At 33.4% G+C, this 25,525-nt stretch overlaps 1 protein-coding gene across 3 annotated transcripts in view; it reads right to left on the bottom strand.

Annotated features, from left to right (window-relative positions):
• The window catches only part of CNTLN (centlein), a 357,273-nt gene that overhangs the window by 144,364 nt on the left and 187,384 nt on the right, over positions 1 to 25,525 (bottom strand). For all 3 annotated transcript variants that reach the window (XM_060409518.1, XM_015093231.4, XM_027964566.3), the window contains exons 9-11: positions 15,645 to 15,821; positions 13,712 to 13,837; positions 1,231 to 1,352 (exon numbers count right to left, since the gene is read on the bottom strand). In XM_060409518.1, coding sequence (XP_060265501.1) covers positions 1,231 to 1,352; positions 13,712 to 13,837; positions 15,645 to 15,821 — 425 coding nt within the window. The remainder of the gene's footprint in view (positions 1 to 1,230; positions 1,353 to 13,711; positions 13,838 to 15,644; positions 15,822 to 25,525) is intronic.

Here is a 25,525-nt window from a genome sequence, read left to right as displayed (position 1 = left end):
AAAAACTAAGCATGTAGAAATTAAAATCCTAGATCATGATTTCCTAAAAAGCTAAACTGCTACTATGGAAAGTAAACTTTTAAGTGGACACATGATATTCTCTGGTCTTATTTCTCTCATTCATTCTACTAGTAGCAAAACATACATTGCAAAAATATCAGTTTCTATAAAAGGACTATAAGCAATCAACACATCTAGAACTTGCTGCCAACCAGTCTGACTGTGGTTTATGTGTTTTGTCTTAAAACAAACATTTATCAGTAAACATCAGATAGTTAGCAAGTAGCCTTCATCCTTCTGGTGACTACTAAAAAGTTAAGTGCCTGCTAAGTCGCAGAGGCTAAACCCAGGACAGACAGATTTAACATTGGTTTACTGACAAGCAATATGAAACACTTTCCGTTCTTCAAAGAAAAAATTAGATGTGACAATTATCTACAAAGCATGCCAAATGCCTTTATGTTCTCATTTTCTGTACATAAAACAAACTCTTCATTTTTATTTTGTAAAAGTGCTGTACTGGCCAATTTAGAGACAGTATTTCTCTATAGAACAGACCAATGTGTATCATCAACATTGCCCTAAAGGATCCATCTCAGAAGATGAGAGGGTAGTAGATTTTTTTGTACTTATTCAGTCCTTTGCCCTCTGTTGATACTGTTAACAGGGGAGCCACTTACGACTAACCAAGATCTGAACACCTGTTCAGAGCAATTGAACTGAGACCGCCCATTCATTCAGATAAGCTGCAGAACTAACTGATGGATAGTAAAGATTTTCAAACTGCATACTACGTTGAAATAGTTTTAAGACAGTTAACTATACATGTTAATTTCATATTTCTCATATATTTCAAATAAAAAGTAAACTGAGTTATATACTTTGTAACATCAGCATTTTATTTATTTAAAGTAGTTTTTCAAGCACATTGATATGAACTATTTTTTCTTTAAGATATACTTTTATTAAGTTATTCTATAGATATTAAAAGTGCATATAATAATTCATCATCTATGCTCATGATTTCTGCAAATTATAGGAAAATGAATAGTTATTTTAAACATATTTCTATTTTCATATATTACATTCTCTATGTAAAAATTTTCCACTAAAGATCTGACTATGAAATGATTTCTTTAAAATCAAACAAAAGCTATTAAAGCACCTATATGATGCTACCCCGTTCCATTTAATATTTAGGGAAATGCCTTTATGAGCTATGTAACTCACATGCCACTGCCTTCTTCCCACTGTTTTAATTGCTCTTTTACTGCTCTGTAGTTGGTCTGTAACATCTGTAGCCTTTCTTTGCGTTTTTCATGGGCATCTCTTAGCTCATCATTTTCTTGGTTCTGCAGAACACAAAAAAGCAAGTATACAAGTTTGAAGAATATATAAGCATAATGTTACAGATAAAAGGCTACCAATCTAAGTATAAAATTCAAAAGAAAATAGCATGTAAATATAAATTCATTTGTAATAATCATTTAAGCAGAAATAAATTTGTGATTTATTTATAATTTATTACAAATAAATTAATGTAATGATCATTTAATCCTAAAGTCACAGAACAGGTTTACTTGATTCACTGCATGTTGAAAAATCATTTAAGTAATCTCAAAATTCTGGCATCAAATTAATTTCATTCCTTTCCTTTTTGTTAATTAGTATATATACACATATTTCTGTATCAATCTTACATATTAAAATTTTTTTCCTTTCCAAAGATTTGTCCATACATAAAGCATGACTATTTTGTTAGTTGTAAGTGCACACATAATTAGTACAAGGACACTAATCATTGTAAGACCAGTTCTCTAACCCATGGATTCATAATTAGTTTGTTAAAATGCACAAAGATTACACAGAAGAAAGAATATCAGTTTGGACCTATGTTAAAAGTGACCCAGTTTAACATTTTGGGTTGAAACATAAATAACTGAAATGGGAAAGTTGGACTTAGCACTCTTGAAGAAATCAGAATAGACAGTTCAAATATTACTAGGGTAGACAGTTATAGTCAATGACTTCTAAATGTTTTAAATAAAATGCATGCATAAATCTTTACTTTTCAACATGACCACAAAATGAACATATATATAGGCCAAATTGTCAGTCCTCAGGGGATGTATTTATGTTACTCATGAACTGTGTTTCTCAAAGTAAAATGAGTAATGTGATGAGTCTTTTATTTTACCCTTGGTCATTTCAAATCTGTGTTTTAAACTCTCCATTTTCTGTATGAAAGGACTTGCATATTTATTCAGTGCAGGTAACTGGTACTCTCTAATACAGTAAGCCGAGAGGAGTGGGAACATGGCAGCCAGCAGGATCTGAATTCCATTCTTGAAGTTTTCTCCTGGTAGCTGCATAGTCTTAAGAACACTATTTAAATTAATTCAATTTTTTTTACTATAGAATGTGGAAAAGGACACAGAAATTTATACCATGATAACAAAATTAAATAAAGTAACATACAGGTAAAGCTCCCAGGTCTGTTCTTGCCCAAGAGAGGCACGAAGTAAGCAAGCTTTTTACTCTGTCCTCTTCCCAAGAACTAACTCTGATGCCCTTATCATTTATAAGCCAAATTTATGGTTCCACTGACTTATCGGTCTCTCATTCCAACAATGAGATAATATCTTATAGAGTCTGCATTATCTTACTGCAATTCTACCTGTCTCAACAGTATAGATATGTTGCCATTATACTCTGAATATATATCTAGTAGGATAACTTCAATAATTATCTTAAGTAGTTACTAGGAAGTATTTGAGCCATGTGTGTACCAAGTGGTCGTCTGTACATCATATGGGAATGCAAGTGCTTGACAAAAATGCTGTCTCTTAACAGGGGAAATTAGAATAAATGTTATCCTGAAGACTTTTAGGAGATATTAATCATAGTGACTGCAGAGTTACTTGCTAAAAAGTTATATGGTGTAATATCATGATTAAAAATTCAAGATACTGAATTCAGTTTTGTTTTAACTGAAGAACCATATATTAAGAACCTATCATATGCAGGGTGGTAAGTGGTGCTAAGAGTTCAACACCTGCTGCTCAAATTTACTATATTTTACCTTGACAATCTACTTAAATCCAGTGTGTTTCAATTTCTCCATCTTCAAAATAGAAGCTACTGATATCTCTTCTTCTAAGACACAAAGAATGATATAATTTTGATCTTGAGTTTCCCACACTGTTGGTAAACAATCTGACCTCCTTGACCAATAAACTTCCCATTTTTACAGATGGGAAATAATTTAAGCTAGCCAAATATAAGAATGATAACCAATAATCTTTCCTCATAAATGAATAAAAGTTAAATATTCTTATTAGGATTCTTTTTATGAATGAATATAAATAATGAGACATTTAAATAAGATACATTATAATATAAATAAAATAATTTATAAGAAATTTACATACATTAGATTCATGTCAAAACAATTTTGAAATAAGCATATAAACTGAATACTTTGTTAGACAATTTTAAAAATAGTTTCGTGTGATTCTTCTTCATTGACTTAAAGTCCTTCCCTGTAAACTCTTATTTTACAGTAAATTTCTTAAAAGTTATTACAAACAAATGCACAGTTGTGGAATTATTACATCTGTGCTAGAATCCCTAGAAATTTTGAGTAAAAAGAACGTAAAAGATTGACCAAGAATTAAATAGTAATAGAATAGGATATCCAAATTTTATATTCTTTCACAATAATTTTCTGTTGAATTACTGGAACAAGTTGAGTTTCTTATTCAGAGTACTATCATTATTTTAGCATTTTTAAGTACTGCCTCAGCTACCATTAATCATTGAAACTATATCCAATATTTTCCCCAATTCTTAAGTAGAAATCAACTATACTATGACTCAAAAAAGAAGGCTGAACACTGAAGAATTGATGCTTTCAAACTGTTGTGCTAGAGAAGACTCTTGAGAGTCCCTTGGATAGCAAGGAGACCAAACCAGTCAATCCTAAAGGAAGTTAACCCTGAACATTCATTGGAAAGACTGATGCTAAAGCTGAAGCTCCAATACTTTGGCTACCTGGTGTGAAGAGTCGACTCATTGGAAAAGACCTTGATGCTGGGAAAGACTGAAAGCAGGAGGAGAAGGGGGTGACAGAAGACGAGATGGTTGGATGGCATCACTGACTCAATGGACATGAGTTCGAGCAAACTCCAGGAGATAGTGAAGGACAGGGAAGCCTGGTGTGCTACAGTCCATGGGGACACAACTTAGTGATTAAACAACATCTCAATAAAAACTTCCTGAGTTCTACATATCAATCACCATGTAGCAGGCTCTGTACTAGGCATAGCAGTTAATCAAAGAACCTGATGTGGCCATTTCTGATTCCTAAAACTTTAGCATAATATATCCACTATCAGTAAATAGTTTAGGTTTTCTTACAGTAACTAAAATAAGTGATTCCTTCAATTAAGTAGTGATTACAGAAAACAGTTTTATTGATAAGCTTTCTCCTTTAATTTTACATGAGTCATAATTATACCTACCCCTAGAATGTTTATATAATTCTAATAATTCTTAAAAATTTGTATTAATTATTTTATTCTCATGAAATTTTTTAAAACATAATTCTTATAAAATTCTTAAAATCCAAGCTATTAAAATCAAACTAAATATTATTTGGTAAATTCATTTGATAGACAATTTAAAATAATTATATTTTTCTGCTTTGAGAAAACTGTTATCAAATTATAATACATGGGTTAAATTGGTCCTAGAGACTATCATTCTTTAGCCTACTTCAGAAACAGACAGTAAAATTTTATAAAAATGTAAATATAAGATAGAGTAAATGTATAGCTCAAAGAAAAATGACTTTACCAATTTAATTGCAAGAGTAGATGCTGGCTGAAATTATCAGTCAAAAGTTGGATATCTCAAAAGAATGATTTTTTAAAAATAATTAAATTAACATTTTTCTTATTCTAACAAATTCAAGTTTACTGTAGCTTGCAATATTATTCTTAAAGTCCCATTGGCCTTATGATAGCCTAACTCTAAACAACAGTACATCATTTGGGAAATATCCTAAAAGATCTGAGAACAAAATCAACTATAAAAACTGAAAAATACATTTAATATCACTAATTACTACATTTTCCTTTGAGGACACATCCCAAAGTTCCCCATGGACTGTCACTCAATTAGGTCCACTTATTAGGTCATTCAATAAAATATTTACAGATACCTTCTTGTATATTTAGCAGTTAAACTAGCTAAACTAGAGGCTCTAACTTCTGTGTACAAACAAGTCGTAATGGCTAAAACACTAGAAAATAGCAAAGCTGTATTAATTTACTTTCTTTAATGATGTTTATAATTCTACTTTTGAGCTGGTAAGAACATAAATGATTCTATATCAAATCATCTAGTTTCCTCAAAGGCTTCTTGACAGTATACGGCAATAAGAGCATGAACACTATTAATAAAACAGTGGCTCAATCTTCAGAGTTTGATAGCAAGGTATTTTAAGTTAAAAAAGAAACACTTTTATAAAATACCAACGAATGCATGATGTATAATTACAGCAGAAGGTATAAACTTAATGAATATTAGAGCATTGAAAAATGAAGAAATAAACTGTACTCAAAGGACATCAGTTCAATTCAGTTCAGTCGCTCAGTTGTGTCTGACTCTTTGCGACCCCATGAATCGCAGCACGCCAGGCCTCCCTGTCCATCACCAATTCCTGGTGTTCACTCAGACTCATGTCCATCGAGTTGGTGATGCCATCCAGCCATCTCATCCTCTGTCATCCCCTGATTCTCCTACCCCCAATCCCTCCCAGCATCAGAGTCTTTTCCAATGAGTCAACTCTTCACATGAGGTGGCCAAAGTACTAGAGTTTCAGCTTTAGCATCATTCCTTCCAAAGAACACCCAGGGTTCTTCTCCTTCAGAATGGACTGGTTGGATCTCCTTGCAGTCCAAGGGACTCTCAAGAGTCTTCTCCAACACCACAGTTCAAACGCATCAATTGTTTGGCACTCAGCTTTCTTCACAGTCCAACTTTCACATCCATACATGACCACTGGAAAAACCATAGCCTTAACTAGACGGACCTTTGTTGGCAAAGTAATGTCTCTGCTTTTCAATATACTATCTAGGTTGGTAATAACTTTTCTTCCAAGGAGTAAACGTCTTTTAATTTCATGGCTGCAGTCACCATCTGCAGTAATTTTGGAGCCCAAAAAAATAAAGTCTGACACTGTTTCCACTGTTTCCCCATCTATTTCCCATGAAGTGAAGGGACCAGATGCCATGATCTTCGTTTTCTGAATGTTGAGCTTTATCCAACATTTTCGCTCTCCTCTTTCACTTACATCAAGAGGCTCTTTAGTTCTTTTTCACTTTCTGCCATAAAGGTGGGTCATCTGCATATCTGAGGTGATTGATATTTCTCCTGGCAATCCTGATTCCAGCTTGTGCTTCTTCCAGCCCAGCGTTTCTCATGATGTACTCTGCATATAAGTTAAATATGCAGGGTGACAATATACGGCCTTGATGTACTCCTTTGCCTATTTGGAACCAGTCTATTGTTCCATGTCCAGTTCTAACTGTTGCTTCCTGACCTGCATACAGGTTTCTCAAGAGGCAGGTCGGGTGGTCTGGTATTCCCATCTCTTTCAGAATTTTCCACAGTTTATTGTGGTCCACACAGTCAAAGGATTTGGCATAGTCAATAAAGCAGGAAATGATGTTTCTCTGGAACTCTCTTGCTTTTTCGATGATCCAGTGGATGTTGGCAATTTGATCTCTGGTTCCTCTGCCTTTTCTAAATCCAGCTTGAACATCTGGAAGTTCATGGTTCACGGATTGCTGAAGCCTGGCTTGGAGAGTTTTGAGCTTTACTAGCATGTGAGATGAGTGCAATTGTACGGTAGTTAGAGCATTTTTTGACATTGCCTTTCTTTGGGATTAGAATGAAAACTGACCTTTTCCAGTCCTGTGGCCACTGCTTAGTTTTCCAAATTTGTTGGCATATTGAGTGCAGCACTTTCACAGCATCATCTTTCAGGATTTGAAATAGCTCCACTGGAATTCCATCACTTCCACTAGCTTTGTTCATAGTGATGCTTTCTAAGGCCCAATTGACTTCACATTCCAGGATGTCTGACTCGAGGTGAGTGATCATACCATTGTGATTATCTGGGTCATGAAGATCTTTTTTGTACAGTTTTTCTGTGTATTCTTGCCACCTCTTCTTAATATCTTCTGCTTCTGTTAGGTCCATACCATTTCTGTCCTCTATCGAGCCCATCTTTGCATGAAATGTTCCCTTGGTATCTCTAATTTTCTTGAAGAGATCTCTAGTCCTTCCCATTCTGTTGTTTTCTTCTATTTCTTTGCATTGATCGCTGAGGAAGGCTTTCTTATCTCTCCGTGCTATTCTTTGGAACTCTGCATTCAGATGCTTATATCCTTCCTTTTCTCCTTTACTTTTCGCTTCTCTTCTTTTCACAGCTATTTGTAAGGCCTCCCCAGACAGCCATTTTGCTTTTTTGCATTTCTTTTCCATGGGGATGGTCTTGGTCTCTGTCTCCTCTACAATGTCATGAACCTCCATCCATAGTTCATCAGGCCCTCTATCTATCAGTTCTACTCCCTTAAATCTATTTCTCACTTCCACTGTATAATCATAAGGGACTTGATTTTGGTCATACCTGAATGGTCTATTTGCTTTTCCTACTTTCTTCAATTTAAGTCTGAATTTGGCAATAAGGAGGTCATGATATGAGCCACAGTCAGCTCCTGGTCTTGTTTTTGTTGACTGTATAGAGCTTCTCCATCTTTGGCTGCAATCAATATAATTAATATGATTTCAGTGTTTACCATCTGGTGAAGTCTATGTGTAGAGGCTTCTCTTGTGTTGTTGGAAGAGGGTGTTTGCTATGACCAGTGCATTTTCTTGGCAAAACTCTGTTAGTCTTTGCCCTGCTTTATTCCATATTCCAAGGCCAAATTTGCCTGTTACTCCAGATGGTTCTTGACTTCCTATTTTTGCATTCCAGTCCCTCTATAATAAAAAGGACATCTTTTTTGGGTGTTAGTTCTAAAAGGTCTTGTAGGTCTTCATAGAACCATTCAACTTCAGCTTCTTCAGCATTACTGGTTGGGGCATAGACTTGGATTACTGTGATATTGAATGGTTTGCCTTGGAAACGAACAGAGATCGTTCTGTCGTTTTTGGATTGCATTTCGGACCCTTTTGTTGACCATGATGGTACTCCATTTCTTCTAAGGGATTCCTGCCCACAGAAGTAGTAGATATAATGGTCATCTGATTTAAATTCACCCATTCCAGTCCTTTTAGTTCGCTGATTGCTAGAATGTCAACGTTCACTCTTGCCATCTCCTGTTTGACCACTTCCAATTTGCCTTGATTCATGGACCTGACATTCCAGGTTCATATGCAATATTGCTCTTTACAGCATTGGACCTTGCTTCTATCGCCAGTCACATCCACAAATGGGTATTGTTTTTGCTTTGGCTCCATCCCTTCATTCTTTCTGGAGTTATTTCTGCACTGATCTCCAGTAGCATATTGGAGGACATACTGATGTTATTAAATGGCATAGAAAAGTCCTAAAAGAATAAAATTGCCAAATGCATGAAAGTCAGTAAAAGAGAGATTCATGGCACTGTTAATTTAAGGACAGTAGGAATTTCATAAAGCTCTGATGCTTTGTTTTCCAAATTATATTTTATAATTCACTATACCCATGAAGTAAGGATTTGAAAATGGATAGTAGTTTTATAATAATAGCTTACATCTCTATTACTATTGTCTCTACAATTACAACATTGGTTGCCCTCTTGAAAACAGATACAAGTAGCCACAAGAGAGCTTAGTAAGACAGTGTGTTAATAGCTATATAATATTCAGTATTAAAATAATATGCACAAATAGCATATCAGTGTATGAGAGTTTATATACATATGTAACACAGGCTCCTAAAACTTCTTTGACCTTCCCTTCCTCCTTCAATCCATCACGGTGATCAACTTGGGACCCTAAAGGTACCTACCATGCCATGGAGCATGTCTTTTATCTTTAGTATTTCAAAGAGTAACTTCCATGGAATAACAGTCCTTGAGGAAATATTAATAGGTATAAAGTAAATCTGGGAAACACTATATCCCTACCTTCCTATAGATTCACAATGCACATTGATATGTTCAGCTCAGTTCAGCTCAGTCACTCAGTCGTGTCCGACTCTTTGCGACCCCATGAATCGCAGCACGCCAGGCCTCCCTGTCCATCACCAACTCCCAGAGTTCACTCAAATTCACGTCCATCGAGTTGGTGATGCCAATAGGATCACAAAAACAGATATAAATCCACTCCTTATATAATTAAGCAAGGAACATTTTGTCTGTCATGTTCCCATTAGCTTCTTGCAGAACAGGATTCAAAAGAATACCAGCATGGTAAGGGTATTCAAATATTCAATGTGTATTAGTGGGGAATGTTCTTCAAAAGGAGCTCCATGATCCCAAAGTATTTTAAAAACTGCAAGGCACTGTTATGGGTTGAAATAAATCTCTCCAAGAAGTTATGCTGGAGTGCTAACCCCTACTACCTCAGAAGGTGACTGTGATTTTGTGATTTTGTTTGGAGATAGAATCTTTATAGAGGTAAGCACGTTAAAATGAGAAAGTGAAAGTGTTAGTTGTTCAATAGTGTCTGACTCTTTGCGACTCCATGGACTGTAGCCTGCCCAGCTCCTATGAATATGGTATTTCCCAGGCAAGAATATTGGAGTGGGTTGCCATTTCCTTCTCCAGGGAATCTTCCTGCCTCAAGGATCAAATCCAGGTCTCCTGCATTGCAGGTGAACTCTTTATAGTCTGAACCACTAGGGAAGCTCCAAAATGAGATAGGGTGGGTCCTAATCCAATATGACTGGTCGTCTTCATAAAAAGGAGAAATTTAGACAGAGAGAGAGACATTAATAGAGGGAAGGTGATGTGAAGACATAAGGAGAAGGCAATCTATCAGGAAAAGGAATGGAATAGATTCTTCCCACACAGACTTCAGTAGGAACTAATAACCCTGTTGACAGCTTGATTTTGGACTTTTCTAGCATCCAGAACTTTGACACAATACATTTCTGTTCTTTTAAGCTAGCCAGTTTATATTAATTGTAGCTTGTCACAGGAGCCCTAAGGAAAGAAACACAAACACATCACCAATTCCTATCTTATACTCACATGTACATGAGTAATAATGATAGTATTAGTAATATTGCCTAATACTGGAGAAATAGAAACAGGTCTTCTGTCTTCATTAAATATGAGTTATACTCATTAAAGTCAGGTTGTAAATTAAAAAGTGCCCTGTTCCCAACTACTTGTCTTAGAGTTGCTTTACTATACATATTTTATTTACCCAAGATCTTCCCTGGTGGATCAGGTGGTAAAGAATTCGCCTGCAATGTGGGAGACCCAGGTTCGACCACTGGGTTAGGAAGATCCCCTGGAGAAGGGAATGGCAACTCACTCCAGTATTCTTGCCTGGAGAATTCCATGGACAGAGGAGCCTGGTGGACATTTTGCTAAATGCCCTTAGAGTGCCTTTTTCATTCAATTATTTTGTTCTATTAAAATGAAAAATTCTTTCCTCTAAATGACAAAATACAAAGAAACAAAATTTGTTCACATTTTTTTTGCTTATTTTGCAAATTTGCGAAAGAAAACAAACATTTCAAATTCAAGATTATCAATTAACTTGAAAGAAGATACATAAAAATATAAATGAAAAAGAAATTATATGAAAAATAATTTTACTGTAAAAGTAAATTTGAGGCCTCATCCCAAAGAGCTGTTGTTAGAAGAAAAAGAATGAGGAGATAAATTAGTATGTTTCTGAGACTCTGTGAAAACAAGAAATTCAAGAAGTGGAAGAAAATAGATCTAAAAATGTCTGAAACTGCTCTACTCATTCCTGGCAAAAACAAGAAGACTCAGACTTCTGGGGGCAAAGTGGAGGTCCTCTACTATTAAATGGGATATGTGATGGTTATATTTTTATGTTATCTTGATTGCCCAGGTATTTAGTTAATGACTATTTCTGGGTGTATCTGTGAGGGTGTTTTTGCATGAAATTAACTTTTGAATCAACAGACTAAATACAGCAGATTGCCCTCCCCAAACTGATGGGCTTCATCCAACCAACTGAAGGCTTGAACAGAATAAAAGAATGAGGAAGAAAGGATTCGTTCTTTCTGCTTGACTGCCTTTGACCTGAGATACTGGTCTGCTTTCAGACTCAGAATGGGACTGGAACTTACATCATCAGCTCTCCTGGTTCTCAGGCCTTTGGACTCAGACTGGAACTATACTATTATCTCTCCTGGATTTCCAGCTTAACATTTACAGATCTTGGATCTCTGACTCCATAATCAAGTGATCATATAAGCCAATTCTTATTAGAGTAAATCAGTCAATCCTTCTATCTATATACATATATATATATACATATATATATATATACACACACACACACATACACACACATACACAAATGTATGTATTTCAGAATAATGGTATCTCATTTAGGGAAGACTAAAGGATTCCTTTGGAAGGAATGATGCTAAAGCTGAAACTCCAGTACTTTGGCCACCTCATGCGAAGACTTGACTCATTGGAAAAGACTCTGATGCTGGGAGGGATTGGAGACACGAGGAGAAGGGGACGACAGAGGATGAGATGGCTGGATGGCATCACTGACTCGATAGACGTGAGTCTGGGTGAACTCCAGGAGCTGGTGATGGACAGGGAGGCCTGGCTGCAATTCATGGGGTAGTAAAGAGTCGGACACGACTGAGCAACTGAACTGAACTGAACTGAAAGGATTATATTTTATTGCTTCTGATTTTTTAGAGAATCAGATTAACAGAGGATAGAAGAAGGTTTCAGATGTGAATTTCAAGAATTATGCAAAAGAAGGATGATGGCATCATAAACATGCCCATAATATCCCGTGTATACCTACACATTTACACTAATACGCTAGATTCTAACTACTCACTCAGAATTATTATTTTTCGCCTGTTATAAAAGTGACTTCACAATGCTTAGCTAACTGCATAGGCCAATACATTACAAATGAGTAAAAGAATGAGCAAATAACTGCAGGGGTATAAATTTCAAGTAGGCTAAACGCTAGCAAGTTGATGTCATCTGATCATTTTGTTAGGGGAAGCACAATGACTGAAACTGCCCACCCTTGCATCACAGTAACTATCTCCCTGAGTTATTTTATGACAGGAGGTCCTGATGAGGAACGTGGAACTAACAAGCCACCACTAACCAGAGGAGTTCAGGAAAGGTCAAAAGGAAATAACACATGTCCGACCACCTCCCAGAATCCTTCTTACTGGTACCATCTTGGCTGAGCAATGTGTACACCACCAGGAAGGACTCTGGGTCAGAATGATTAGCCAAAGACAACCAGGAAGCTAATCCCATCGCCATAAAACTAGAGACTTTGAGCCACTTGGCAGAACAGTTCTTCTGGATTCCCTTACCCTACTGTTCTCCACCCAGGCACCTCTGCCCAGTAAAGTCTTTTTGCCAAGCTCATGTGACTCTTCAGACTATTCATTGCTCACTGTAAGACAAGAGCCCACTCTCAGGCCCTGGAAGGGGTCCCCTTCCTGCAACAATTTTATCTTGGAGAGTAACAATAAATGATAATTTTCCTTTGTTTTCGAACTAACAGTTTAAATAAATATAAAACAATTCTTTGGGAAAAGCAGAAAAAAACTGTTAGTTGCGGCTTATCATTAACTATTCCTCTAAATTATATTTTGCTCTATTGCACAAATAATGTAAGTGAAAACAGTTTCCTAAGAATCATTTATATGACAAAGAATCTAAGCTTTAAATATATGGATTCTCATCATGTATAAATTGGCCTTTCCATAGAATATTATAAAACTATTTGAGATTCAATTAAATGGCTAAATCTCAAATAGTGTTGGTTTTCCAGTAGTTGTGAATGAAGAATGACAACTTTAGCCGTATTAAATTCACAGAAAAATTAAAGCCCTCAATATAGCCACATAGAAGCACTTCCCTACACACAACCACCTTCCTCTGAGAAAAATAATTCACAAATCATGAGTTGGAAAGTACAAACTCTTATAGATAGAACAATAAAGATTTATGATTTTTAAAGACTGGTAGAACATGAACTCAAACGTCTTATATTTTGAGACAAATACAGTTGAAACGGAAAAAATAACATTTATTTGTCACTTAGGCTATGTAATTTTTCTATAAAGGACAATTTTAAGTAGTCTGGGCTAGGTCACCATAGTTGCTAACTCACATTTCTTATAGGAGATTCTATTTCCATTTGCTAGAGTTCTATTTTTTTTTTTTTTTTGTCTCTGAGAAACTATAAGAAACTTATTCCCAATATTGAGTCAAAATATCCCCTGTAATTTTAAAATAGTGAATATATATTTAGTTTTCAGCAAGTAAAATTTTTATTACTTTATGATCCTCAGAAATACTAAGAACTAGATGCACTGATGATACATTTTTATACATGTAATTAAATTCAGGAAAATTAAATGATAACCAGTAATTTGTGAAAAGAACGTTTACTTTGGTATATTCTTACCTATGCAAGGTTATTACTAAAGAAATCATTTAATGTTCACCTTTAGTTGTAGTGCCTTCTCTAAGTTTTCAATCTTTCTTTCAGCTTTTCTCAGCTTCTTAAGTTCCTCTGAGTCTGCGAAAGAGTTCTTTGGGGACAAAGACCTTGAACGTTTCACAGGTGGTTCCTTGAGAATAAAACAAGGACATGGTTGAGCTAGTTGGAACACTGGATTATGAAAGACATGCAAAATTAAAGAACAAGTAATTTTGAATACTAATAATGAATTATAAAAAAAAAAAAATCCTGCATGGAATACCAGAGAAATAACAAGCGGAATTAGCACAGTGCTACCGCTAAAGGTTTCTCTGTGACTCGTTAATGAGAATATTCATTTACATTTACATTGTTTCTTTCAGAATAATGATGTCCCATTAGGGAAGACTAAAGGGTTATGGACTCAGAAATGCAAGAAGCCTCATTACAAAGGAGGGGATGGAGGCTGGTCTAATTGCTCTTCGAGGGTCCAAGGTTACACTTGATAGGACAACCTGAAACAAGAGGGAAAGGGTTTCTTTCCCTTTGAAATAGTTTAACACACTGTGAAGTCGAAGGAACAATATGCTTGAGGAATATAAATACAACAGACAGTAGATCTTACACCATAATGACCATATGGTCATTAACTATAATGTGGCTAACTAGAGACGAGAATGTGTGTTTATATTATGTACAGCTTCATATACCAATCTGGAGAAGGAATATGTGAAAGCAACTATTAAGCTGGGCAACATATTGCTCATACTTACTGCATGTCCTTATGAAAAAGAAAGAAAATTCTGTTCAAAATATCACTCTAATTTTCTTGATATTTTTTAAAAAGCAATGAAACATCAAAGCAGTACATTTTTAAAGTTCAGCCATATAGCATAAAATCAAATTAGATTCTACAATGTATCTCAATTTTAGGATTTTTTTTTCATTTAAATTAAGCTCAATGCGTGAAACTATTCCAAAATTGCAAGAAACATATTTGCAGTTATATTTAAATATATACATACATAGATAATATATATAATAAAGCTCATTCTTCTGAAAATTACTAATAATATTAGAGGTAGTAAATAAGAATGCCACATAAACATGAATCTCATTCTAAATATTTCTTTTACTAGGACAGTTTGTATTACTCATAGGAAAATTCAAAAGAATGAAAAAGAATGATCTTGAAAACATGATTTTCTGCTTTAAAAAATATTTTCTATAAAGTATGAGAAATATACCTCTTAAACTCCTTATTTTTAGGAAAAGTTTACTTCAATTCTTATAGAAAGAATATATTTACAATCTGATATTCTTGACTTTTTATACTAGTCAATTCTCATAGAATCTTTTGCAGCATAACAAGAACAAGCAATAAATACTATGAAAAGGAAAAGCTGAGACATTAATAAATAAGAATCATGGTACAAAAAATTTACTTATTCTCCACAGTTATACCTTTAACTCTGAAAATATGTAACTGCACATATTAGTATTATATTTCAATTTATAATTTATATCCCACATGGGTAGTATTTTAAATATCACCCAAATGAAATAGAAACATTAAGATATATTTTTCTTCTGAAAATTGGAAAATTGAGTTAAGGGCTAATACCACATTAAAATTTCTACTTAGATTAGTTTATCTATAGATTAGATAGATGAGGCATATTTAGCAAAACTTTTTAACGTAAGAATGTTAATTTACTACAAAAGAGGCATATCGCTACTAATAAATTTAATTAAATTAGGAAGACATTACTCAATCTTCAAAAAGGGAAAACTCGCCAGTCCCAATCATGATTTTATAAAACATCTGATACATGATATTTTTTAAAAGCTTTCAGAAATATAAACAGAGAAGTAAACGATGCTGTTCATTTTTTAACTTCATCACTTGCCTTGCTAGCCTCATCCTTACAAATTCACAAAATGACGAATGTCCCTACCTTACGTTTCCCTTCAGTACTTGTCAAGATACTCTTCTCTGAGGAACCCTTGTTGGTAGATCTGTTCTCTGACAGTTTTTCATTTGCTATTTTCAGTTTTTCCTGTAAATACTCAATTTCAGACTTCTGTGAGACCATTAAGGTTTCTAAGCTTGATAAAGATGGCTGTTGAGAAACCTGTTTTAAAAAAGTATGTTTTTATCTTACATTATTTACACATTCATGCAAATATTTATGTTTTATATTATACAAATCAGAAATATTCAAAGAAAGAACATTTCATTTCAAAAATAAACTATAAACCTGCATTGGCTAAGCTTCTATCATCCTTATAGAATGTCATTTTTCAATAAAATAACCAAGAGTCTGTATACAAATTTTTTAAAATATGTCTGTCATGCAGATTTTTAGAAGAAAAAATTTAAAGCATGGATGCATGATATACACAACTTATCTATAAAATTATTTCAAATTAATGATTATACATATAAATATTTCCTCAGTAAATACTCAATGCAATACCACTGAATATAAGTCTCAGAAAAGTGAACCAACAGCACTATGGGCCTAACTAGCTTTTAATGCATTACAATTTATTAATAACAACTCAACTGAGATTTTTTTAAAGTCAACAGAGTTTACATTATTCTCCTTTGAAACTCATTCCCATGTCAGATAAACTGTTAATGGTAAGCATCACATTTTAGCAACAGAAATCACAGGAAAATTAAGTTTGTAGGAAACCTGTTCATGAAAACTAACATTCCACAAAACTGTACCACCATCTTAACCAAATATATTTGAGACCATTAAAATCCATGCACACACATTATTTCAAATTAACCATTCTCTCACATACATACACAAAACACTAGATCACAGTGAAACAAAGTATTTGTTGATTTCCAGGAAAGAAAAGTCAGTACTTATGATTTTAATATTATCAATATGGATCCAATAGCCCTGAAAAAGGTTTCATTTAAAATATGGATAGCCCCATCCTTCCTAAATGATATTTCTAACAAGATTTTAAGAAAAATATATATGCTTAACTTTTCCAAACTAACAATGAGAAATATTATTTTTTCTAAGTTTGATTACTGTTTACTTTGTTGAGGGGATAGGCATATTTTTCCTAATTCTAACCTATATTTTTTATAAAAAGAAGGATCATCTCAGTATACTATTATAATCTATTATATATATAGTATAGATATATATAGTATCTACATATATATACTAGATATAATATAGCATACTATACTATACTATTACATTATACTATGTTATATTATAACATACTACTGTACTTTCCTCATACAAAAGTGACATGTCACCTGATATGTTTCCCAATCTTTATTCTGTCACAACACTATATATTTTTCTCAGAATGTTGTTTATGTTTTATGTTTACCACATAATATATACTCTATTAGCTTGCATTGAACATCAAATTAAAATAGCTTAAGCACCTTTTTCCCAAATTCTAAAAGACTTTTGACTTATTCTTTCTCTTCCTTTAAACCACTGTACATCTTTTATTTATTCTTTCCTCTTTTGTAAGCAAATTTGTGATACTTATAAATATTTCCTTTGATTGGCCTGCCAATCTGAACAATTTACAAAGGCTACCTAAACCTCAGAACAGGAGCTCTGGCTTTATTAAATAAAATTATAAAGAACGTATTAACATTCCATTATTTACCCAAAGACATTTAAAATAAATTTTTCAAAGTCAAACAAAAATTTAGGAAAAAAAAACAAGAAAAACAGTACTTTAATTATTGTTATATCCAATAAGCAATCCTGTGCTCTTTAACAAATGAGTTTTCTAAGTCATTAGTGGGTTATAATACAATAGATAAGAATGTAAAAAAAATGAATGTTTGGTCAAGAAGCTGCAATCAGAAATAATTACAATATTTATCAAGATATTGAAAAAGTCCAACAGTGGACATTGCTACTATAATAATAAAAGATTTCTTATTTAGGCAGCATTCCTTTAAAATTCCTCAGAAAACAGTAACAGAACTTCAAAATTAAAAACTACTATTCAAGCAGTACTTAACTCAAGATCACATAGGAGTCATAATGTAAATAAAAAAGTAAAATGAGCTTGTTTTTAAATTACAGCTTTAGAATTCCTTCAACAGGGACACCTTGTATTCATGTTGAACATACAGATATATACTTTACTTTGACAGGGAAACTTATCCATGTTCCCAGTTTTTCACAAGTGTAGTCTTTTCTCTGCCTCTTGTCCTTTATCCCTTTTGCTAGGGATACATGCACAAGAAGTATTTCACTTTTATCGTAATATGACCACTTTCAAAATAGTAAGTAAAATGAAATATCAAGTCACAGTCACTTTCATTTCTGAGGGAATAAGGAGGGTATTTGTGGTAGTAGCTATTTAGCAATAGCCAGTTGTTTTCATAGAGAAATGTGGTGCACTAATGCCAGATTTACTGACTTTTCAAAAGACTGCTGCTGCTACTAAGTCACTTCAGTCGTGTCCGATTCTGACCCCATAGACCCCGTGACCCTGTGACCCCATAGACGGCAGCCCACCAGGCTCCCCCATCTCTGGGATTCTCCAGGCAAGAACATTGGAGTGGGTTGCCATTTCCTTCTCCAATGCATGAAAGTGAAAAGTGAAAGTGAAGTCGCAGGGACCCCATGGACTGCAGCCTACCAGGCTCCTCCGTCCATGGGATTTTCCAGGCAAGAGTACTGGAGTGGGGTGCTACTGCCTTCTCCTGGAAGAATTCAAATTTCTAACAGAAATCGAATTTTAAAAGGTGGGCCAGACTCAGTTTGTGACTGTTGTAGCTTGAAAGCACGGTGGTGGGACTATAAACAGGTATACATTTCCTGTGAAAATTCTGAATATGAATCAAAGAACACAAAATTGTACCAAGCTTTTAACTTTGTTCTAATCATGCTGAAGGTTGATAAAGATACATGATAAATGCTGAGTGAAGAAAGCACATGTTATAGAAGAATACAGAATACGGTACAGAAATAGATTTCACCAAACCCTGAAATATATAGCATTATTTCTGAATGGAGGTGAATTTTCATCATACATATATAAATTTTCTTAATTTTTAACAGTGAACATGGAACTTTTCACTGAATAGTTTTAAAAATGTATTTTTCTGCAAATAAAATGAATAAAAAGTTCAGTGTAAAAATTTCAGTACAGATGGGGGAAATATAAATGAAAGTCTCTCCATAATATCATCTCTCAGAATTCACTAATGATAAATTTGGAATATACTTCCCATACTTTAAAGAGAAAAGGAAAACTTTTAATATATACTTTAAATTTCTTTTTTATTACTAATTTTATTTTTTTAGAACAGCTTTATATTTACAGAAAAACTGAGCAGATAATAAAGTGTATCCCGCTCCCACCCACCTAGTTTCTCTTATTATTAACAACTAAAATGAATATGATATATTAAAATCAATGAACCAATTTTCATATATTATTTTGACTAAAGTCATTAGTTTATTCAAATTTCCACAGTTTTCACCTAATATCCTCTTCTGTTCAAGGATACCACATATATTTCACCTGTCATGTCAGCAACTCTTGGATGGGATAGATTTTCAGACTTTTATTTTTGCTGACATTGACAGTTTCACAGAGTACTATTCAAGTTTATCGTAGGATGGCCCTATATTTGAGTTTGTCTGTTTTTATCATGATTAGACTGGGGTTATGAATTTGGGGACGGAATCAAGGGTACACACTTTCAACATGATTTGACTAATGACATAACCTGATTACACTACCAAATTAGTGTTTGTCAAGTTATTCCACTGTAAAGTTACTCTCTTGTCCTCCATACTATACTCATGTAACCTGCTTTTTAAATTCAATAATTACATACAATTATTATAGGTATAATATATATGAGGATATATCCTCATATATGGTTACTTATTCTTACCCTTTTTAAGTGCTGTTTTAGAGGTTTAGCAAGATCAAGACAATCAATCATCTGTCTGTGGAAGTTCATTGTGTCTATTGCTCTTAATAGAATCTTGAATCTTTGAAAATTTAACTTTTCTTGCTAAGAATTATTAGTATTTTATATACTTTCTTCTCTAACATCAAAAATCCTTGTGCACCTTTTACAGTCTTGGAAGATAATGGTATGGTGCTAGACCATAGATAATCTGATAAGAAATGATCGGTGGAGTATGCATACAAATGCCTCCAAATGGAACTAATCTCTTTAAATTAACCATTATTAATACATAACTTCTCTTTCACATTGATTCACAGAGGCAATTTTGATCAAAAACTCCTAGAAAAATTTTGAATAGAAGAGGGAGGTGAAGCCTTGTGCCAATTACTATTAAAATATTATATAAATTAAATACCTAGTCAAGATGCTTTAAATTCAAGAAACATTGTATGGCATTATTAAAGTGGAGGCTAAGTGAATACTGCCTAATAAATAGAAATTTTTTTTTTTACATTTCACACAGATATGAAAAATTATAAGTTAATTTGTTTTGTCCTATTTTTATTTAGTGTACTAATTTGCTTTACTAATTTATTAAAATAATAATAACTAGCATTTAATGAAAAGCATTGAGTGCCTAACTTTAGGTAAGCATTTCACAAACACTGTCTCATTTATTAACATAATTTATGAATTCCAAACCTATCAACATATAGTATAGTCTACTGCAAAACAAAAATATTTGAAAAGGACATGATACTTCAGCAAAAATAAATAATAATACCTCAGGGGAAATTAAGTATAGACACATGTGTGTAATATGTGTATATATAAAATATATAACCCCTATGAATATATATATATATCAATATATATGTGCATCAGAGAAACTAACAACTTGAACGCAGTTCTCTGAAAGGCAACTCAAATCCTCTTGAAAAAAGTATTTTAAAACTGTGTGTATATAATTTTCTTCTCATGAAATCCTGAATCTGTACAAAAACTTGATATTTTATTTAAAATTGACTTCAGAAATTCAGAAATATATCCTGAATAATTTATATCCCAATTTAAAAAACATCATTAGCTGAATCATCCATAACCTGAAAACAGATGGCTTCAATAATAATCATAAAGTTTAAAATAATAACAAAAGAAAACGTTTAAATCAACATGATATCACAAATTAGTCTTTTCACAAAAGTTCACTAATGGAGTTAGGAGTACCTACTTAAACTTACATATCCCTTCTAAAAAGACTATGAAATGGAGTAATAAATGTCCAGTATCAACAGTCAGCTAGCACTCACCTTTAAAAAGTAGAAATAATTTCATTTCTTCCATCCACTCACTTTTAACCCAAATATACAGAGATTACATTTAGAGAGAATAAAATTATTTACATTTAGGTAAACTTTAAAATTTCACTGCTTCCTTTCAAAAGCACCAACCTAATAATAAAATACAGAAAAATTCTGTACTACAGAAGTCAAATTAAACTTTCCTTCAGTATCTAACATTTTTGTAGTATAGCCAAATCAGGGAACAGTAAAATAAAAGGGAAAACTTTAATGTCCCAACTTTACTTCCTCACACCATGTAAAGCTTAACACTGAATGGGTTACAAATGGATGGTTAATTGGCTTATATTCTCATCCACTAGATAATATTATCTTTGTTATAAAATTGAGCAACCAAAAGCTAATTATTTCTTCTATGGCATATAAATATCAGACTGCACTGACAAAAACTAGTGATATTTACATGTCACAGAAGAGTGTGTAGGGTATTAACTGTGTAGTATACACACTGACTACAAATTCTAATAGCAACAGTAACCAATCCTGGACTTACTAAAAATTAGGATAAAAAGACTAAGTGATTTTTCTATAGATTTGTTTTTTTATCTTAAAAAGCAAAATTAAACACAATCAGGTTTTTCCAAAACATGTTATAAACCTCGTAGCCTAACAGAATTCTGAATGTTTAAAGTGTATCTGTTAGTGGTGTCCTAAAATGAATCTCTAGATTCAAGGAATCAAATGTGTAATTCATAGCCTATTATAATTCATACTCTAAGTTTTCTAAACATTTAACACTTATGTCACCAGTAAAAAAAAAATCAAAATTTGTTCCCTAATGGTATAAGCAAGGGACTATGCTTGTTATGCATTATCATCTCTATACATTAAAACCTCAATCATACTCAAACAAATTCACTAAAGTGTGGTTTTCAATCTGCTAACTATGCATTCCATAATAGCCTGTAATTATTAAAAACTGACAAGAAAGCTACGCCACCTGTGTTTATGTGAAGCCAGGTAATGAAAAAAACAACAACGCTGTCATCACCTCTCAATTCCTGATTGCATTATCAAAACTGTAGCCGAGTTTGGCATCTGGGTGTGACCTTGTTAACTGCTAGGGTAATTAAATTTATTCTATTGGGAAAAAGGATGATAAATTATTAGCAAGAAGATTTTGTTCACATTTTATTAAATTGGCCTGTCAAAGGGTTGGCCAAATTATCAAGGGCCTCATTTATTGGAGGCCAGCCATATTGCCACATCTGTTACAATTATTTATAATTTCAGCAGTTGAAAACCAACTGAGTTAGGCATCCGCCATGTAAAGTAATTTACAAATTATCTGATGAGGGAGTGTTTTAGCTTCTCCCTCATTTCTAGCCAGCAGAAAGCCGCGCTGTAATTACAGAACACGATTAGGTTCTTTGGGGAACTTATCTTGCACTCATAGCCATAGTAAGATGCAGCAAGAACATATGGAGGAGCTTGTGCTTCTACTCCCTGAAGCTCGTGACCCGCCTGCCGCTGAGCCCTTGAGTTGAATTTGAATGAGAGTGCCATGGCTAATGTTCTACACATGCACCATTTATGCCACAAAACAAATCGGATCACTGTTAATTATGAAGCAGCTATAATCAGGCCTTCACATCTGTGTAATGTGAAGCGCAGTAGGCTGTATTCCAATAATGTATGACTACCTTTGGGTCGCAAATTGCGAGCCATATTGCCTCAGTAGTAGTTACTGAATTCAAAGTAACTCCTTTGATAAAAGCCCATCACATGGATATTTTATCCAGCTTTATATATAAAAAAAGGAAAAGCAAACCCAAAAGCCTTTCTTTATCAGCTATTGACCAGAACAGTTAAAGCATATGGCACAAGTTCATTAATGAACAACACAGAGCACTTTAATTTAATGAATCCACTTGAGCCATAAAAATCAGATTTAGTTAATTCCCTCTCTTCTGTTTTTTTCACATCTAGCCTAAACCTAGGATCTTTTTAATAGTACAGGTTATTAAGACACAAAATATATTTTTTACAAATTTATAAAGAACATTAAAAGCTTGTGTTGTACTATTAATAACCTTTAAAAGGAAAGGCCAAAACACATTTATTTTACAAACTTAATTTCATCACAAATATCATGTAAGATAAATTATTTCCTTTTTAGAAAGTGAATCCTAGCGGTTGTATTCTAACAACAACAAAAAAATAGTCTTTCTTCCATGAGAAATCTTTCCATGGAAAGGCAGCTAAACAAGCTGCACCCAGATGGCAAACCAGCTACAGTTTAATTAATCCACTAAAAGCCATTCACATTTCAGTAAGGGTAATGTAATTTTGAATAATAGTAGGAAAAAAATCACTAAAACATTCTTAAGTTTTATTATAGCGGCAAGAGAAGTGCCACTATAGAGTAGTTAAAGTTGAGATGCAGTTTCTATTACACATGCTAAATTTCTAGATTTTAATATCTTGGGCTGTTTCATTCTGCTTGGAACTTAAAGCAGGCTTAAAATATCAGAATATCTATTGGAAGCCTTTTTTAGAAGTAGTTTATTTTTTATGCAAGGAAGTGGAGTTGCATGATTAGAATGAGTTCAAATAATACATACACAAATAGCTGAAGGAAAAAAGTTTATAGTTAACACACAAAAGACAAAGACTTTAAATTTTTATTTCAAATAAAAATGTTCTTCATTTATAAAAACTAAAAATCATGTCATAATACAATTTTATTATTGTTTTCTCCTGAAGACTGATTAAATATTAAACTGTTAAAGAGATCATTCCCCTTATACTCTGTGCCTACCTAAGGATTTGTGCCTACAAATGGATTAAAAACATAAACTAGTTGAGTATAATTAAATCAAGCAATAAAATACAAAACAGTTTTTACTTAAAGTAATGCTGTAAAGTAAATCAGCTTTTCAAAATGAGTTTACACATACACATTAAAAATTAGTTGCATGTGAAATAAAATGGTTATAAGCATAACTCAAAAGTACTTTATATATGATACCTTGTCCTAAATAATTTAAAAAATTGTTTTGGTGCTATAGTAGCAAGATACCTAGGGAAAATATAAGACTTAGATTCCTCTATGTTGAAAATGAAATGAAAGTATAACAATAATAGAGTAAAAATTATAAAAAGCAAGCAAAAGCAAATCAATTACGAACTCTGGCATAATATTTCCTAACAATATGACAAGGCTTAATAGCATTCTGAGTCTAAATCACTACAATCTGATCTCCTCCCTGCCAAGTGAGAAATTAAAACAGTTTAGTTGTGGCCAAATAGCCACTAGCAACACTACACTCTCTGGCTGGCCAGAAATAAGAGCTAACAAATATTGGTATTTTTTTCTCCTTTGCTTTGTTGCAAAACTGTACAAAATCAATTCAGCACTATTAAAGAAAAGACAACTATTAACATCATAACTAGATGACTCCTTGAAAAACCGATGCTCTAATTTTCCACCTACTTATTGGAACTGCTGTGTCAAAGAATACACTGTGGGACAGGCTAAAGGGATATGGAACCAGGATATACACTTTTTCATGTGTTCATTTAAAAAGCATTTCTCAAAGTCAAAATATCAATTACTGGCAAAGACAGTAAGGATAAGAGCATAAGACACCAACTTTTCTTGTCTTCAAGGAGCTCACAGTTCAGAGGGGGGACAGACAAGGAAAACAATGAAGTTTAATACTTGCTAGTGCACAAAAAAGGTATACACCTCAAGATAAAACGTTCAGGAAAAGGTTTCAATAATTATCTTGGAACTAAGTCTAGTAGGTCTAGAAATAGTTAATGACCTAGACAAACAATCAACTGTGAAAATATCTGTGATAAATACTACACTGAGTTTATTTCCTAAGTATATATCAAAGAGGTTACATTATATAAATAAATTCTATGTATATAAATATATAATATGTATATAATTTTTTAAAAAGAAATAAATATACAAACTGATAAAACATTCATAATAAAACCAAGTAAAGACTGAAAGTGAAAAACTTCACTAGTTTCCAGAGATGAAAAAGAAAAGAATGAATCACTAAAGCTGTTTTTAAATTATAATAAAGCTTGCAAGGTTACTAGCAGTGGGCACTCTCATACACTGAAAAGAAAATTTGGCATAATCTTTCTGCAATGTAACTTAGCATGCATGGTATATATTCAAGTCCTGAGGTTCATTATCTTTGACATACGGATTTTCCAATACAGTTATACTAATGCATATATATGATAACCCTGTATGTGAGACAGCAAAAGAGACACAGATGTATAGAACAGTCTTTTGGATTTTGTGGGAGAGGGCGAGGATGGGATGATGTGGGAGAATGGCATTGAAACATGTATATTATCATATGTGAAATGAATCGCCAGTCCGGGTTTGATGCATGATACAGGGTGCTAGGGGTTGGTGCACTGGGATGACCCAGAGGGATGGGATGGGGAGGGAGGTGGGAGAGAGGGTTCACATGTACACCCATGGCAGATTCATGTCAATGTTTGGCAAAACCCATACAATATTATAAAAATAATAATAATAATAAAGTATGAAGCAGCAACAACA

The sequence above is a fragment of the Ovis aries genome, chromosome 2 (genome assembly GCF_016772045.2).
Source record: "Ovis aries strain OAR_USU_Benz2616 breed Rambouillet chromosome 2, ARS-UI_Ramb_v3.0, whole genome shotgun sequence".
Taxonomy (NCBI): Eukaryota; Metazoa; Chordata; class Mammalia; order Artiodactyla; family Bovidae; genus Ovis; species Ovis aries.
Note: the sequence above shows the minus strand (reverse complement) of the source record. Positions and strands in the feature narration are given on the sequence as shown.